The sequence below is a fragment of the Myodes glareolus genome, chromosome 18 (assembly GCF_982192425.1).
Source record: "Myodes glareolus chromosome 18, mMyoGla1.1, whole genome shotgun sequence".
Lineage (NCBI taxonomy): Eukaryota > Metazoa > Chordata > Mammalia > Rodentia > Cricetidae > Myodes > Myodes glareolus.
In genome coordinates this window covers 47,868,583-47,887,193 of record NC_142043.1, presented here as the reverse complement: position 1 = coordinate 47,887,193, position 18,611 = coordinate 47,868,583, and the positions used below count along the sequence as shown (strand labels likewise).

The 18,611-nt window shown below is 49.3% G+C and overlaps 1 protein-coding gene across 2 annotated transcripts; it reads right to left on the bottom strand.

Moving 5' to 3' along the window:
* Positions 1 to 8,532: 8,532 nt before the first annotated feature.
* On the bottom strand, positions 8,533 to 17,217 carry Tysnd1 (trypsin like peroxisomal matrix peptidase 1). 2 transcript variants are annotated; one of them, XM_085679692.2, is made up of 4 exons: positions 15,961 to 17,197; positions 14,354 to 14,484; positions 13,083 to 13,268; positions 8,533 to 9,328 (listed from the first exon to the last, which is right to left on the bottom strand). In XM_085679692.2, the coding sequence occupies exons 1-4, from the start codon at positions 17,127 to 17,129 to the stop codon at positions 9,111 to 9,113; spliced, it is 1,704 nt and encodes a 567-aa protein (XP_085535818.2). In that variant the 5' UTR covers positions 17,130 to 17,197; the 3' UTR covers positions 8,533 to 9,110. The 2 variants fall into 2 exon arrangements, with proteins under 2 accessions (XP_085535818.2, XP_085535819.2); XM_085679693.2 differs by lacking the exon at positions 13,083 to 13,268 and having other exon boundaries at positions 15,961 to 17,217.
* Between the last annotated feature and the right edge of the window lie 1,394 nt (positions 17,218 to 18,611).

Sequence of the window (18,611 nt, the reverse complement as noted above, 5' to 3'; positions counted from 1 at the left end):
GTGACAGAGATATGAAAGTCAGAGCGTTCTAAGCGACAGTCTCCAGGGAAAAATAAAAGATAGGCCATCTGTCTCAATGTAGATATTGTCCCCTGCCCTGGGAACAGTGGGCAACTGTCTGTGAGATCACTTACATGTCTGAGCTGGCTGGACTAGCTCATGACTGTGCCCGCAGCCCCTGAGGAGGCTGAGACAGGAGGATCACAAGTTCACCATACCCTGGGCTACAGAGTGAGACCCTGTCTTTAAACGTGTGTGTGTGCGTGTGTGTGTAGAGAGAGAGGAGATACTATTTCTTTTTTCCCTTTGAACACTTACTTTGATGAGAATTTCACACATGAGCACTGTATTTACATCATCTCCCCTCCAACTCCTCTTACGTCCCCCAAGTCCCTCTCGAATTCATGATCTCTTCTATAATTACTAGCATTGAAAGTGCAGAAGAAACTGAACATTAAATCCATTTAATGTTGTTCTTATGAACATGTAACCATCTGGGAATATATAACATTAACAGAGGGGCTTTCCCTAAAGGAGCCTGATTCGTATCCTCTCTCTCTCTCTCTCTCTCTCTCTCTCTGCAGCCATTGATCAGATCTCTCTCTACAGGCTCTAAAGTAAAAGCTGTTGGCTCCAAGGGGGTTGCGCAAAGATGGGGACAGACCACCAAAGTCTATTAAACCAGAAGCAAACTTTATTCCAGGAAAAAAAATGAAAATAAATAAATCTCCACAGGGTACAAAAAGCTTATCAGCTAGCTGAGACCACAGCCAGAGATGGATTTGTAAGGTTGTGGCAATGGGCTGTTTCCAAACTCCCCTTTTTAACCTGTTAACAGGGTTTTTCAGTTAAACTAGAGTTTGAATTTAGCCCATTGTTTCTCTCTGGCACTTGCTGATGGTGTTTACTGAAGCTCTGCCTTCCCCTGATACTACCACTTCTGCATAGCAGGAAAGCATAAAAGTTAACTCAGTTCACATGCGTTGCTGGTCAGGAGTGGCATCAGTGCGGGGGGTGGGGGTGGGGTGGGGGGTTGGGTGGGAGGTATCTAAAACCTGACCCTCAATTTGCAGAACAACCGTCAGTTTGCAGAGAGCTGCCTCAGCCTTGTAGTCAGAGCTATGGATTGTAAAACAAAATAACCCACTGTTAATAGTTAATCCTTAAGCTGCTGAGAAGGCCACTGACAACTTGCTCCTCTTAGGCTTACAACTTTGTATTTCTTTATTTCTACAATCTTATTGCTGGAATCTATATTTCTATATTCTTATTCTTGGACTCTTCAAGAGCCTGTAGCTCTTACTGTAGAGATGGGGCCTTGTGAGATTCCCCGCATCCACACTGCCATGTTGACCACTGTGGGCATTACACGGCCTTTGTTTCATGGTGGCATCGTGTCTAGAAGACACTCTCTCACAGCAAGCATCTGGGTCCTCTGGCTCTCACAATCATCCCCTTCCTTCTTCTTCATGTTCCCTGAGCCTTAGGTATGGAGGTTGTGCCGTAAATGTGTCAGCTGGTGCCAGGAACTCCATGGTTAGTTCTTCTTTGCCTTTTGACCAGCTGTGACTTCCTGTAATAGCCTAATAGCCTTCAGATTGCTGGGAGGGGAGAGGTTTCTTTGATGGGAAACTATATTTTGATGGTGAAAGCTATATTTCTCTGTGGATATAAGCATAAGTATTTAGAAGAAGACAGAGATTGTGGTGAGCCCACAAGTGTTATGCAGTCAATGTACAGCTGACCTACTAGACTCCCCACGGGAAGTGTACACGGACACTCCACCCGGAGAATCCGTTTTTGCAGAGCTACGGGCACACTTGTTCTTTGAATAAGCCACTGCCAATTCTGTAGAAATCTTGTGAAATCATGGCATTTCTCCTTCTATAGTATTCCAGCAGTGTATAAACCTGACTTTTCCTGTAGGGCAACAGGATGCTCCCCTACACCATGAAGCCATGATGTGAAAAGGATTCAGTCAAGTCCTTGTTCTCATAACTAAAATCTATATAAAAATAGTCCCTCCCTGCCCCAAGCCGGGTGGTGGTGGTGCTCGCCTTTAATCCCAGTACTCGGGAGGCAGAGACAGGCAGATCTCTGTGAGTTTGAGACCAGCCTAGTCTACAAGAGCAAGTTCCAGGACAGGCTCCAAAGCTACAAAGAAACCCTGTCTCGAAAAACCACACACACACACACACACACACACACACACACACAAAATAGTCCCCCACAAGAGGGTAGAAGGGGAGAGGAGAGGAAGAGGTGAGTGGAGAAAAATATATAGCTCTATTAAAACAATTTTTTAAAAATTGTCCCCTACACACTTTCTTTATTGACAGTACTCTCTGATAAGAAAGGAGCTTCATACAGGAGGTAATGTCTGCTCTAACAGCAGACTCAGGAAGGTGTGATCTACTGGTCTTCTGCTCTGACTTCACAGGCTACTAATTTCTATCTTTACCTTGATTTCAACTAACATAGGAACATAGCCCAGGAAATTAACTGTTTATACAGGGGAAAGGTCTGGGTCACCAAAACTAGCTTTAGAGAGAAAAATCCTCACCTGGGCACCCTGCTGGAGTCAAAAGTAAAGTCCCCTGGAAGAGATTCCTTTTAACACAGCCAGCTAGATGCTAATGCAAATCAAGCCCACAGGTTAGCATAGTTACCAACACTGTGTTCCCAGCCTCAGGGGAAGTTCACAGCCACACCCGCTCTGAGGAGTAAGGAGCCTCCTTGCGGGTTTCCCTGTGACTCTGTAAAAATGCATACTTGATACTATTGCCACCTTCTGCAGGATTGTTAACTTGTCTGCATGCCTATATAAACTGGAAAGCTTTGTGGAGATCACCCCTTTTTACCCTTATATGCCTTATGCTCTTGTGCTTCTTCTTTTTCTCCCTTCTTTAGTCTCCCCCGCAAGGAATAAACATGCAGGGAAAACTGTCTGAGTCAGTTAGTTCTATCCCTCAGATCCCATTCACAAACCAGTTTTCGCTTGTAGAAGTCTTTTTCCGGGCCCCGAGGGAGTGCTGCGGCTGGTACTCAGCAGCTCTCGATAAGAAATGATACTGGTTTAGGAAAATGGCGGTAGTGGTTTCTCCTCCAGAGTCCGTGGTTTGACTGCTGTACCAGGGGAGAGTTCCCGCCCACTGAGTAGACCTTTAGTGTAATCAGAAAGTTGGTGGTTACGGTGCAGATAACAGTGCCACTGTTACACCACTGAGGATGTCTTGTTATGCAGGAGGTTGCTGGGATCTGTAGGCTTTACCGACGGGCAGAACGATTGGTTACTTTCCTCCTCTGACATCTTGCCTGGCACCTTCCAGGACTATGAGAACTGGTCCCCAGAGAGGCTTCAAGGTCAGTTCCTGCTGATTCTTCCAAGCCCTATGCCCAAAGTGGGTAGCATCTTCAGCTACACACTTTCAAGTTCTGGAAGGCCACCAAGGACAACTTCAATAGCCCTGGGAGTCAAGAGAGATCTTTCTTGGCTTACATCTTTCATCCCAGCACTCAAGAGGCAGAGGGAGGTAGATCTCTGCCAGTTCAAGGCCAGCCTGGTCTATAGAAGTCAGTTCCAGGACAGTCAGGGCTACATAGTGAGACTCTGTATCAAGTGGGGGGGGCGGGTAACAAAAAAAATAATTCCTATGAAGCCTTTCCGACACTGTGCCTGGCACCCAGATGTTTGTGATATAACAGATTAAAGATATTTTATACTAGCTTGCCCAAGACTACCCTGTGTGTGAGTGTGTTTGTGAGTGTGTTTGTGTGTGTGTGTGTGTGTGTGTGTGTGTGTAAAAACAGGATTTCAGGAGAGAAGGTTCAGTGGTGTTGAAAACCAGCTTCAACAAAACTCTTACAATCCAGGGTAGGAGCATGAGGATTAGAATTATTAGGCAAAAGGAACAGAGATATAGGAGAAATAAGAGACAGAAATAGAACAGCATCGGGAGGAACAGTCAGTGAATACTGAATTCACCGCGTTTATTCTTCCACACACATATGTGTGTGTGTGTGTGTGTGTGTGTGTGTGTGTGTGTGTGTATTTCACTCCAAAAGGGGAGTGGGCAACAGACTTCGTTAGCATGACACAAGGAATAGACTTGAGTTCTCTGACCTTTGGTCCAGGTGGAGCAGATCTACTTCAATACTCAAAATGCTAATTAACCACACCCTAGGCCAGAATCTCGTTTATAGCCACACCTGTTGTTAACAACTTGAAGAGAGCAAAAGTAAGCTCAAACTCCCTGACTCTCAGACAGGGTGGAATAGGCTCACATTTTTGGGTCTCCATAAGTGGTTAAGAGCAATGGCTGCTGCTCTTCCTGAGAATCCAAGTTCAAATCCCAGCACCAACTTGACAGCTCGCAACGGTCTGTAATTCCAGTTTCACAGGACTCTGATGCCCTCTTCTGGGCTCTGAGAGCACTGGACACATGATGTGGTATACAGACATGCACACTGGCAAAACACACATTTACATAATTTTTAATAAAAAAAAACTTTCACGTCCAATGCTCTTGATGTGGGAACATGTGACCAATCTTATCTAGAAGACACTGGTGTGTGGAATCACCTCCAGCTGAAAGGGAACTTAGTGTCCTCCTTTAAAATGCCTTGATCTTATCTGTCCACAAGCTCAGGTTGCACCTTCCAGTTCTCTCTACATGGGGCATAGATCGTAGTCAGAGATGTAGGAGTTTATACCTTCTTTTTCAAGCCTCCAGGGCCTCCAAAAAGAAAACATTGCCTGGTATGGATGTAGACAGCCTTTGGGCCATGGCTGCCTTAACCCTACCTCACAGGGAAGTCTAGGGAAACTGCTGGGTGAATATGGGATCAGTCAGGCATAAGAGATGGTGTAGGCTTGTAAAGCCAGCACCCAGGAGGTTGGAACAGCATGATCAGAAGTGTAAGGTTATTATTGGCTACATAGTGAGTTCGAGGCCAGCCTGGCATACGTGAGACTTTTTTTTTTTTTTGAAATGGGGTCTTTCTACATAGCTCTGGCTATTCTGGAACACACTAGGTACACCAAGCTAGTCTTGAACTCATAAGATCCACCTGCCTCTGCCTTCCAAGTGCTGGGATTAAAGATATTCACCACCACATCCTACTAGAGACAATTTTTTGTTGTTGCTATAATTAAGATATGGCCGAGTGATGGTGGCCCATGACTTTAATCCCAGCACTTGAGAGGCAGAGGCAGGAGGATTTCTGAGTTTGAGACCATCTTGATCTACAGAGCAAGTTCCAGGACAGCTAGGGTTACACAGAGAAACCCTGTCTCATATATATATATATATATATATGGGCTGGAGAGTTGGCTGAGCAGTTAAAAGCACTGGCTATTCTTCCAGAGGACCTAGGTTCAATCCCCATCACCTACAAGGTGGCTCAGAATCATTTGTAACTCTAGTCCTAGGGTAGCTGGCTGCCTCTTCAGATCCCTCTTCTGGCCTCCTTGGGCACCAGGCCTACCCTTGGTGAACAAACAAGCAGGCATAATACCCACACACATAAATAAAAATAACTTCAAATGTTTTAAATTAAGATATGATCCATATGCCACGATATTGATTGTGTAAGATTTTGCAACCAGTACCTCTTCCTAATTCCAGAATATTCCCATCATCCTACAAGGAAATTCTTATTCACTGCTCTCTCTTCATACCTTCTTTTCTGGCCCTGAGTCTGGGACAACCAAGACAGTTGAAACAATCCTACCAGGAATCTTAAAACAGTATTAGCTCATGTCTTTGAAGCCAGGAGGTCTCCCAGCAGGAAGGGAACTGTCTCCAAAGAACCACTGAGCAGGCTGAGTCTCCACTGTGGTCTCCAAGAAGTATGAGAAACTTACTGGACACATACATGTAACATGGGATAGAAACAGATGGAGATACTGAGCCTGCTCAGTTGAAATTTGGTAAAGTCAAGGAAGGCTTCCTGGGGGAGCCAGGCATGAGCATAGACGGAAGAATCCAACTGTCAGGCTAAAAGAAGAGGGTGTAGTCAGACTTTCTTTGAACTGCAGCCCCCAAATAATAACGGAAGAATCCAACTGTCAGGCTAAAAGAAGAGGGTGTAGTCAGACTTTCTTTGAACTGCAGCCCCCAAATAATAACAGAGAGACTTCTTACTAATTATGAAAGCTTGGCCTTAACTTAGGCTTGTTCCCAAATAGCTCTTAAAACTTAAATTAGGGCTGGAGAGATGGCTTAGAGATTAAGAGCACTGGCTGCTCTTCCAAAGGTCCTGAGTTCAATTCCCAGCAACCATATGGTGGCTTACAGCCATCTATATGAGATCTGGTGCCCTCTTCTGGCCTGCAGGCATACATGCAGACAGAATACTGTACACATAATAAATAAATAAATAAATAAAATTTAAAAAACTTAAATTAACTCATTTATATCAATCTGCGTTCTGCCATGTGGTTTGTTATCTATCCTCCATACTGTAAGTTCAACTAGCTCCATGTCTTGTGGGCAAATCCTGCGTCTCTTCTTCCCAGAGTTCCTATCTCTTCCTGGAAGTCCTGCCTAATCTCTCCTGCCTAGCTACTGGCCATTCAGCTCTTTATTAAACCAATCAGAAGGTACCTTGTCAGAGACACATTGGCACAATATACAACAAGATTAGCCCACAATAGGAGAATTCAAAATCCTGGGAGGGAGAGCAAGTTGGAGGGAAGGCATGGCAGGTATTATGGTTTAAAGCCCTGTGTTTGGGTGTCAGGTTGACAAGGGCTGGGTTTGTGATGGTTAATGGCTAATCTTGACTGTCAACTTGATGGGATTAATAGATGTCCAGGAGATTAGCGGAGCTCTCTGGACGTGACTCTGTGGGGCAGCTCCAGCCTTCGGACACTGCAGCATTTTGTTAATATCTTAAACATGTTTGAGACCATGCAGTCATTACCAAAACAAAACAAAACAACAAAACAAAAACAAACAAAAGCCCCCAAAACCAAAACAACAACAAAAATTGGTGAGTCGGGGAGATGGCTTAGTGCTTAGAAGTCCTTGCCTCACAAACAGGACCTGAATTTGGATCCCCAGCACTCACATAAACGGCAAGTATGGTAGCAAGCCTGAAATCCAGCACTGGGGAGGCGGGGCACGACCTGGTGTCATATCCTACCCGGGCTCCTTTCTCTGCTGCCTGCAATGGCAAGGGCCGCTCTATCTCACTGTGCCCTCCACTCCATAGAGGGATACATCTAAAACTGAGCCAAAATAAACCCCTTTTCCCTTTGCTTATACTAGGCATTCTGTCATGGTGATGAGAAAATTAATACAGCATGTCAAGAGTTGGCTTGGCCCACCTCTCAGGACTGTCTCAAAATATAAAAGCCTGGTTTTTCAAAACAGGGTTTCTCTGTGTAGCTTTGGAGCCTGTCCCGGAACTCTCTCTTTAGACCAGGCTGGCCTCGAACTCAGAGATCCACCTGCTTCTGCCTTCTGAATGCTGGGATTAAAGGTGTGTGCCACCATTGCCCAGGCAAGACACTCTTTTTAAAAAACTTTTATTATTGTTGTGCATATGTGTGCATGGTACACAGGCACATGTGTGGGGGACAGAGGACAATTCTGTGGCACTGGTTTTTGCCTTCCGTCTTTGCATGGCTTCTAGGGATTGGACTCAGGTCACCAGGCTTTAGGGACAAGAGCCTGTATTGCCTGAGCCATCTTGCCAGTTCCTCAAAGATTTCCTAGAGGTAGCCCAACAGCTTGTTGTCAAGCAGAATACTTGGTCCAGGACAAGGTCTCTATAGGCCTCACGTGTCTGTCCCCAGGCTCTTCGCATCACACCTCAGTGTCCACCCAGCAGTGTCCAGAGCCTTTGCCATTGGAAGTCAGGGTCACCACTTGACAAAGGATTCTGTCTTTGAACTTCCTGAAGCAGCAGGAAGGATTGGGGATCAGAATGTGAAAAATATCCTATTTTACAGATTATTTTGTGTATGTGTGTGTGCACAGGTATACGCTTATGTCTGCTTTCAACAGAGACATGATCTAACTATGTAATCCTAACTGGTCTGGTCTGGAACTTGCTATGTAAACTAGGCTGGCCTCAAACAGAGATCTTCTGCCTCTGCCTCCCAAGTTCTGAATTTTAGGCAAGTGTTCTGCCAATTGAGCCACGTTTGTAGCCCCCAGTCACTGTTTGGTTATTTGTGTGTGTGTGTTACAGGGGATCCAAACCGGAGGTCCGACACACCAGGGAAGTGATCCACCGCCAGGCCACACTCTCAGCCCTCCCACTCCATCCACACCTAGGGCCCATTGTGAACCTCGGCACAATGAGGGCGTTCTGCACACACCTGCTGCCAGGCCAGCACAGCACTTTCCAGGAACCTTTCCACACCCGGGGTGGCATGGATGAATGCGATTTGGGGCCAGGCTGGCAGACTAAGCACAGAACAGTGGAACCCGCTGGGAAGCACAGTACAAGATGTTTCTTTGCCAGGTGCTGGCCTGTTCCCCACTATGCTTTTAAGGAAAAGCAGCCGGTATACAGAAGTAAGACCATTCAAAGTGTTTATTCCTCAGCCCCCATTACACACACCACCTGCAAGACCCCGAGTCCCAGGCTCTGGACTAGAAAATAAAGGCACTGTGTCAGAGTAAAGGCCTAGGTGGCTTATGGGGATTTGCCTACGTATTGGTGTGGCAATGGGAAGGCACTCCTGTTATTGACCACTGGGACTCTGGGCTTCTAAGCAGAGGCCTCTACCTGCTGGGTACAGAGTATCGGGTGGCCAGGGGTTGTCAGATGCCAAACAGGGGGTAGGGGGTGGAGTGGGGTCGGACTGCCCTTTCAGCAGCATCTGCCCAATGGACTACAATCCCCAGAAGGCACAATGACAATGCCGAGCCTAGCTCTGGGAAACAGATGAAGATGGGCTCAAGAAGGCACCCCCAAGTCGATCAGAAAGCCACCGAGCTGCACAGCACTTTGTTCCTGGGCAGTCAGTGGAGATGAGGGGGTGGCCTGGGGTGTGCCCTGGCAGGTGACTGAGATGTCACAGTGGCCACATCCATCCACTTCTCACAGCCATAAAGTGGTCTATCATGTCCCAGAAGAGGGACCGCCTCGCCTCAGAGCTTGCTCCGCGGGGCTTCAGGCAGGGGCCGCTGCAGCCGCCACACCACCCTGACTGGTTCAGTGGCACGGTCCAGCTCTCGGAGACCACCCAGGTCGCCGGTTTGGCTGTAATGCTTCAGGGCTGGCTGGAGCACTGTTACGGGAATGCTGAAGTTCAGGTGTGGGTAGGTGGCGCCTGTGTTGTTGTCCCGAGTGTTGCTGGCAACGATGCCTGTGGGGGCAAGAGCAGTGGGGGTATGAAGCAGCAGATGGGGTGTCCATGGCACAGGGAGGACCTTCTACCTGAGGAAACCTTGGGGGACCCTCTGGGAGTTTGGACCCCCCTCCCCCCAGTGACAGGTGCTGAGCTTCCTGCCATGGCTTCTGCTACTCATACCTCACCCACCACTAGCGCCTCTCTCTCTCTCTCTCTCTCTCTCTCTCTCTCACCATCTATATAAAACAGCCTAACTCATGTCCTTTGGTCATCTTTCTCTCCCACCCCCAAAGGGCAGGATTCAGTGTGTGTTCCCATAGCCCGTGCAGAGGCCCTGAAAACAACGACCAAATGAACCAAAGGCAACAAATGAGCCAGACTCACACTGCTCTGGCCTGCTTTGCTGGCTAGCTTTATGGCAACTTGACACAAATTAGTTATTTTGGAAAAGCGAACCTCAGTTGAGAAAATGCCCCTAACACATCGGCCTGTGGTGGCTTTTCCTGATTGATGCGGGAAGGCCAGCTCACTGTGGTTGGGGCACCCCCGGCAGCTGATACCAGGGGCTCTAAGAGAACAAGCCTGGAGAGCCATGGAGAGCAAGCCAGTTAGCAGCACTTCCCCACGGTCTCTGCATCAGCTCCTGCCTCCAGGATCCTGCCCCGTTGGAGTTCCTGTCCTGCCTGCCTTCTGTGATGGGAACGCTGATGTGTAGCAAGTGTAAGCAAGGTAAGCCCTCCCCTTCCACGTTGGTTTTTTTTTTTTTAGATTTATTTATTATGTTTACAGTATTCTGTCTGCATGTATGCCTGTAGGCCAGAGGAAGGCACCAGGTCTCATAGATGGTTGTGAGCCACCATGTGGTTGCTGGGAATTGAACTCAGGACCTCTGGAAGAACAGCCAGTGCTCTTAACCTCTGAGCCACCTCTCCAGCCCCTCCCACATTGCTTTTGATCGTGGTGTTTACCACAGCCCCAGAAACTCCGAGCAAGAAGCCTCAGGAGCTTTTTGGGTTTTTTAAAGAGCATTTTAAGGGTTAAAAAGACTGCTCAGTGGGTAAAAGCATTTGTTCCTCTTGTAGAGGACCCAGGGGTGAGGACCAGCACCCACAATGGCAGTCCACAACCACCTGGAGTTCCAGTACCAAGGGACCTGAAAGCCTCTTCCGACCTTCCTGAGCACTAGGCATGTTCATGGTACACAGATACACGTGCAGGAAAAATATTCATACACATAAAATAACAGACAAATCTAAAAAAACATTAAAAGAAATCACTTTATAATTACAGAAGGTTCAACTCAATGCTGGTGCTCCTGTGTATTAATATCTAAATACAGACGCACTGTGTACCTTCACACAGCTGCCCTCCTCTACATTAACATCGTCTGTCATCAAAAGAAAAAAGTTACAACCAAGCTGGCCTTGAACTCACTAAGGTCCTTCTACCTCTGCCTTCTGAACGCTGAGATTAAGGCTATGCACCACCATATCTAGTCTTCACTGGACACTTGTTTCTAGTCCTCATGCCTCTGGTGCTGGGAGGATACCACCATGCCCATTATCAGCCAGGCACTGTAACACAAAAATCAGGGAGCTGAGCTGGCTTAGCGTCAAGGTGCCTGCCCTACAAGCCTGATGACCTGAGTCTGACACCTGGAGCCGCTGACGGAAGGAGAAATTCTACTCCAGAGAACTACCTGGACCTCCACGCTTGTGCCACACCACACCTGCATCTGATACACACACACACACAACAGTAATAAACAACTTTAAAATCACTGTAGAAGGGCTGGAGAGATGGCTCCGCAGTTAAGAACACTTGTTCTTGCAGAGGACCTGGGTTTGATGCCCAGCACCCACATGGGGGGCACTAACTCTAGTTCAAGGGTCTTATACTCTCTTCTGACCTCCACAAGCATGCACAGAGTGCACACACATACATGTAAGTAAGGCATTCATACACATAAAATAATCCTCATTTTTTACTTTTTTTTTCTTTCCTTTCTTTTTTTTTTTTAGACAGGATTTTTCTGTGTAGCCCTGGCTGTCAACTCGCTGTGTAGACCAGGCTGGCCTCAAACTCAGAGAGCCATCTACTCTGCCTCCCAAGTGTTGAGATTAAAGGCATGTACCACCACCCAGCTTAAATTAAAAAGAAAAAATAAACTAAAAAAAACAAGGTTGGTGTGATGGCTCATGGCTACAACTCCAGCATTCAAAGGGCTAAGTCAGAAGGATGGCTCTGAGTTCAAGATCTACCTAGGCTACATAGAGAGTTAAGGCCAGCTTGAGCTAAGAATGAGACTGGTCTTGAAAAAAGAACTTGCACACAAGTGTTGAGACACCTGCTGGAGTCGTGGCTCACGAGGAGGTAGTTTTAAATTCTAATCGTGCGCTAGAATTTAAAATAAGAGCATACACACAGACTGCCTAGAGTAAGGTTCGCCACTGGAGACAGGAGCTAGGATAAGGTGAAAGCAGCAGTGACTAGCACACGCAGGCCAAACGGCGCTACACACACAACCTGGGAGGCGCCACACGGGGGCTGTTTGCCGTGCTACCAAAATAGACTCCAGTTTGGTGGGTTTGTGTTGTCCTCCTTTTAAACTGTGGCTGCCTTTTAACCCACGGCTGTCCAGCTGTGACTCCGCTACAATTGGCAGGGGTTAGACCATGAGAGCCACAGCCTATGGGAATTCTGCTTTCTCGGGCACCGACTCTTTCAAAGCTAGGAAGGGAACTTAACGAAATCTCTGTCCCTCTAAAGAACGCAGAATTCAAAGGCTGAGGTGGAATCCTGCTCTTCGGAGAAGCTGAACAGCAAGTAGCTCACCTCAGGTCCCTCCTCAAGCCCCACGCTTCTCTTTGGCCCTCCTTAAAAACCCTTTTCCACCTGGCTCCTCCCTACCACTGCCGATAAGCTAACAGCTGGCACAACCTCCCGACCACAAGTGAATCTTATCTAATCAAACACATCTTTGCATCAGGAAACAAATGTTCCAGAGCATAAACAAAGTAACACGCTTTAGAATAATAGTCTACAACAGTTTTGCCCCTTCATTGGTGTGTTTGGTGCTACACATCAAATGCTCGACCGATTCTGACTTAAAAAAAAAAAAAAATCCCGACTTCATCACCAAAGCTTAAAAACTGGTGTACACCTGTAATCCCAGTATTTAGGAGGTAAAAGCAAGAGAATTAGGGGTTCAAGGCCATCCTTGGCTATACATTACTTTCGAGGCCATCTCAGGCAACAAGAGACCCTGTCTCAAAGAGAAACAAAAGGGCTGGACAACCACACACACGGTAAAAAGGTTCCTCTCTTCTTGAGACATCCTGGGTCATCACTTGGCTTTGAAGTCTATCTGTTGGGTTAAGTAGTGTCTGTCCATTTAACCTGGCCTGGCCCTCTATCCTGTGGTCTTCATGATCTCATTCACTATTTCACAAGCCCAGCTCTGCAGACTTTTGAGTTTGTGACACCCCCCTCCCATCCCATGACTAACCCAGCTCCTAAACTTCATAGACTAAATGGAATTTAGTGACTTACCTAAGGTCACAGCAGTGGCCAGGACCAGGAGAGGGCCACAGGCCTAGCTAGCTCTGCCCCGCTCCCAGCTCAGCAGCACATTAGCTGAAAACATGGGCTAACTTAGAAACAAGGCCCACCATCATCCCAGAAGGGCCTCCCAAGATGGATGCAGGGTATCACTGGTAGGATCAAGGCTCTGACAACAAGGATATTGGGAGTGAAAGGAACTAGTTACCCAAGAGGTCCCCTGAGCGCGTGGAGAAGAGGGGTCCTCCACTGGAGCCACCATGCACGGCACACGTGGTCTGTAGCATCACTGGGGTGTCATCCACATGCACCACGGCCGACAGGATGCCCGAGGTCACCGAGGGCCCACAGGCCTGGCCAAAGACACCAAAGCCCACCACACTGACAGGCTCGCCTGCCAGAGAGGGAAGGAAAGAAGCTGGGACCTCCATTCTATGACATTCACTTCCCACCCTCTCCAAAGGTCTAGTCCTCTCCCCTTTGAGCGTCGGTTCACCCCCTCCCACACTCCCGGGCACCTTCCCCACGAACCCTGCAGGGAGATGCAGAATTCTTTGTGTTCCCAGTGGCATGTGTCCACCCACTACTCCGGAGCATCGGGCAGACCTCCAGTCCTAACTCCCTCACCAAACAGGGTAGTCACTTTTGAGGCTGTTGTCACCTAGCTCATGTGTACTTAACATTTATCTCTCTGGGACCAAATCTCTTAGTGAAGACATGGTAATGACAGCCATAACGTAACCCCATCTTCTTCCCCCACAGGCTTGTGCCTCACAGGCACGTCACACCCAGTCCTCACCACGCCAGAAGTGGCAGCCCCATTTGACTAAGGTGCAAACTGAGACAGGGTGCAGTTCGGTATCTAAGGACACCAGCGACAGAGCTTCTAGCCCAGAGGACCTACCTCTTTTGTCACCATGTGAAATGGAATAATTGGGACTGGAGATGTAACTCGGTTGGTGGAATGCTTGCCTAGCATGCACAAACCCTGGGTTGGATCCCCAGGACCCCATTATCAGGGTGTGACAGCACACACTTGTAATCATAGAACTTAGGAGGAAAAGGCAGGAGGATCAGAAGTTTATGGTTATCCTTGACCGTATGTGATGTGTACAGACAGCTGGGTTACCTAAGACCCTGTCTCAAAATATACAGAATAAAGGAAGGACGACATACATCTATACTTATGTAGTAGGGTCAGACTTTCACCCAAATCATGCCACTGGAGCTCCCAAGGCCCAGCACTCCATATCACACCCTAAGGCCCTCAATAGGGTATCCATTGAGCTCAGCACTTGGGGTGTCTTGATACATAGGAAGTCTACAGTAAGAACCCCAAAACTCCACTGAAGCTCCCAACTCCTTTGCTCAGCAGGAATGGGAAAAGGAGCTGGCTACCGGGTCTGGCATGGTTAGTGTCAACGCTGACCCCCCTGAAGTCCAGCTTGGTCCCCCAACACATTGGACTCTGTCCTTTACCTTCATGGAAGTGCTCGGTGGGGACAGGCGTGGGAACACCATTCAGGTCCTCTTCCAGGCTCACCACTGCTATGTCGTACGGAGAGGTCTCCTGAGTGGCAAACACCACTCGTCCCCAGATTGCCACATTCCTGGGGACACAGGAAACAAGTGACAAGCTAGTCTTCTGATGCCTTAGCACTGGGGAGAGAGCAATATGAGAGACAATAAAAGTCAAGGGACGGGCTAGTTTCAGAGGCGCACACCTTTAATCCTAGCACTTGGGAGGCAGAGGCAGGCAGATCTCCATTGAGTTCCATGCTAGCCAGAACTACGTAACGAAATTCTGTCTTTAAAGTTATGAATTGAAATTGGAGCATAATGAACATTGATGCCAGCCCTGAAACCTTAAGCAGATGTACTTTACAAACTGTAAGGCGCTTCTATAAGATATCTATGCCTTGCCAAAATAAGCACCGGATACCTAGGGAGTGCTGTGACCAGGCCTTGTTGACGCTTGTGGCTATTGTCTTCTTAAACCTACAAACAAGGCACTGGCATTATTCCCTTTAAATGGTACAACTGAGGCTCAGAGAGGATAAGAAACCTTCCAAAAGGTCACAGAGCAAATAAGAAGCCAGGGCAAACCTACCAGGATTCTGTACTCATTGATGGGCAGGAATGGGGGCGGAGCTGTCTTTTGTTTGTTGAGACAAGGTCTCTCTGCGTAGCCCTAGCTGTCCTGGAACTCACTGTGTAGACCAAACACCAGGGTACCTTAGCTCAACCTACCCTGCTGCTTTCAGAAAAACCTAGCAAGTTCCTTAAGATCAGCAGTCAAGGGGAGAGGAATCCGGGGACACAGGACTAGCCATCCTCATGTTTCACTATGAAATCGTGTTTGTTGCCTGAGGGGACTCTGGCTAACCACAGAAGTTCAGAAAGGCCTGCCTGGGCTGTTAGGAGAAGGCCAGGCTTAAAGCCAAGGTGCTACTCTGTCCTCAGTTCCGCACCTGGGGCTACAGAGGAACTAGAATCATAGAAAAGCATGCCAGGAGGCCAAGGCCACTGGCTCGCTGCCAGAGCGAGAAATGAGGGTAAAGGTGCCTCTCTCTACAGAGGAAGTAAGGTGACAGAAGTCGCCGCATAGCTGCGCTCTGGGGTCACTCAAACTGTTCAGAACACAGCCATCTGCACCGGCCCAGGTTAATTAGGATAACCCTCATCTTTAGGTGGCAGGGCAGCCCTGGTGACTCTAAGGGGGACCTCACTGGATATGGCCATCTCATCACCTCAGGGCCTTCATTTACCACTTACACTGTAGTCTTACGGGGTTTAAGTCCTTATGGTATGTGTTCCCTGGTCAAAGGGCTTTAATGGGGCCTGTATTGCAAAGCTAAGAGACAGAGGAGCTCCCTGTTTCAGGCTAGTTGAGGGGCTCAAAGGCACCCAGCATGTGTCTAGTAGATTGCTCAAGTTCCACGGGGGCCCACTAGGAGACCCAGATTCTGGAGATCCTCACATTGTCAAAAATGAACCGAGGCCTCTAACGGTCTCTACAAGACTAAGATTGTCCCACATGGCCTCCACACTGGTACCTGGTGAGGGGAGACAGCCCTGGGTCTTACTTGGGGATGGCCGAGCGCACCAGGACCCTGGTTGCTTCCCGGGGAGCCACGTGCCGGCAAGTCACCACCAGGCGAGGCGCCACGGCCACTCCGGAACCCCACACAGTACCACACTCCACCAGCACGGCCGCAGCTGCCCACGGGGGTCCGAAGTCTCTCAGGGGCGGGCCCCAAGGGGAGCCCACCTCGGGTGGCAGCAGCGGCGCCAGGGAGGCGGAGCCCGGATGCAGGCGAGCGAGCGCGGAGCGAGCGACCTGGAGCAGCGGGGCGGCGGCGCAAAGCAACGTGAGGCCCACCCACTCACGGGCCTTCCAGCAGAGAGGCGCGGCCACCAGCGCCACCAGCGCGCCCGCGGGCCGCGCCGCGAACACTCCGCCGCCTTCCGTGCCCGGCAGGCAGCGCGCATCGGTGAGCAGTAGCGGTCCCGCAGCGTTGCTGAGCACGCCGCGGCTCAGCGTGTTCAGAAAGATATCCGGGCAGAAGGCACCGAACGGAGAACCGCAAGCCAGCAGCGGGGCGCCCTTGGCCACGGTCCCCAGCTGCGCCACGGCCACGGCCGGCCCCCGCCTCTCCTCTGTCGCCGCACCCGATCGCACCCGCAGCAGCGCGAACCAGCCGAGAGCACGCAGCTGGTCCTCCTCCTCCTCCTCCGACACCGCATCGTCGGGCGCCGAGCTCACGAAGTGCCATTGTTCGGCCGCTTCGGCCCCAAAGAGTCGTGCGAAGTGGGAGCGGAAGGCAGGGCAGCTGATCAGCAGTAGTAGCTGCGCGGGCCGCGGGGGCTGGAGAGGCCGTGCCTGGGCCCGACCGGTGGCGCCGGGTTCGAGGCCCACGCTTGCACACTGAGGCGTACACAGCCCCGGGAGCTCCTGCTCTGCGCGACCGACGGGGCTGGCAGCCGTGGATCTCCACTGCACGTGCAGGCGCAGGTCATCGCTGCAACTGTCACCGGGTAGGAAGGTGGCACCCGTCTGGGTCAGCGCCGCGCTGCCCGTCCGCAGGAACGGGGTGAAGATGCCCCCGTGACACAGCACAAGGCCTGGGTTGCGGCTCAGGATCACCCCGCTGCAACTCCACGAACCTACGTCGGACTGCCCGGCCCGCGAGGCACTCACCACGCAGCCCGCCTGCTCCGCCACCTTCATGGAGGGTCCCCACTGCCGCCCCATGGCTTCCCCAAGACGTCGCACAACGGTTGTCACCTCAGAGCGACCGGCGCAAGCACTGACTCAGGTCTCCTCGTCGAGCCCGATTGGCTAAGCCTCAAACGACCGCCCCTATTGGCTGGGCATGACGCCGAGTACGGATTGGCTACTGATGCTTATCCTTTCCCCGCCCTCTGGTTTATCCAACCAACCTGGGGCCCTTGGGAAAGGGGTTCTTAGGCGGAACGTCCTGGGCAAAAACGTGTAGCATCACAGGGAGACCGACGAGGGCGTCACTCCCTGGTCGAATTTCGTACTTGGATGGTATATTAGTGGTCCCCAAAGCCTCTGCAAAACTGTAAGCAACCTCTGACCCTGAAGCTGGAACAATAAGGACCAAGGGAACCCGTGGTGGATTATCTACTTTGAATTTTAAAGTAACTCCTATAACAATCCACCAGGGGGCACACGACTCACAAAATTGCTCCTAGAACAGCTATCAAAATTCCCACACCACCAATCTAGCTTTGTTTTCGAGACAGGGTCCAACTATTTAGCACAAACTGACATCGAACCTTGGCGATCCTTCTGCCTCAGCCTGTTATAGTCCTGGGATTAAAGCTGTATGCTACCACAAATAGGTTAAATTATTTAACCATACATTATACTAACTAGCAAGCACATTTCACATGACGTTTCTAACCACCACTCAGGATTTACATTAGACCAGGGGGATAAATACTTTCTTTTAAAGTCCAGAATGAAAATGGTTCAGGTTTTGTGGGCTATGCAGTATTCACCTCCAAATACTCAGCACACAACCCCAACAGCCTCATAAACTATAATTTCATACATGGCATCACAAAATTGTGCTCCCCCACTATTCACAAGCGTGAAAATCAAGACTGGAGAGAGGGTTCAGCAGTTAAGAGCCATCCATTACTGTGCTTACTGCGAACCCTAGTTTGGTTCCCAGTACCCACATGGCAGCTTACAATTGTTTCTAATTATAGTTCGGGGTATCGAGTGCCCAATTCTGGTGCCTGATCTGTCTCCTGCTGCACTCATGCTGTACATAAGACTCAGGCATGCAAACACACATACATGTAAATACAATAAAAAAAAGGTCACCACTTTCCAAATCATGTCTGAGGACAGGTGAGAACAGGTATGATTGGAGAGACTTCACGAGCTCTTAGAGCAGTGCCACAGCTTGAGGGGGCTGCTTGGGTCAGTAAAGTTGTGTTCATGTCTAGTAAAACTTCTAGCATAACTGTGAGCATTAATGAAAACACAGCCGTTTGTTGTATAACTTCTCTGAATAAAGTTGACAGTGCTGTTGCTTCCCCGGTGAGCACACCTAATGCCTCCAATGCTGCTGGGGACACAACCTGATATAGGAAAACAGCTGAGTAGGGCAGAACTGGAATTAAACCACCACCCCAGGGTAAGCAGTCCTGGTTTGCTGACACATGACCACATGATCTACTTTCCCCAACTTCCTGG

Excerpts from the sequence above, each read along its gene's own strand:
- Tysnd1 (XM_085679692.2), bottom strand. The coding sequence starts at position 17,129 with ATGGGGCGGCAGTGGGGACCCTCCATGAAGGTGGCGGAGCAGGCGGGC. Across the intron at positions 14,485-15,960 it reads GTGCGCTCGGCCATCCCCAA|GAATGTGGCAATCTGGGGAC; the intron begins GTAAGACCCAGG and ends CTGTGTCCCCAG. Across the intron at positions 13,269-14,353 it reads CACCGAGCACTTCCATGAAG|GCGAGCCTGTCAGTGTGGTG; the intron begins GTAAAGGACAGA and ends CCTCTCTGGCAG.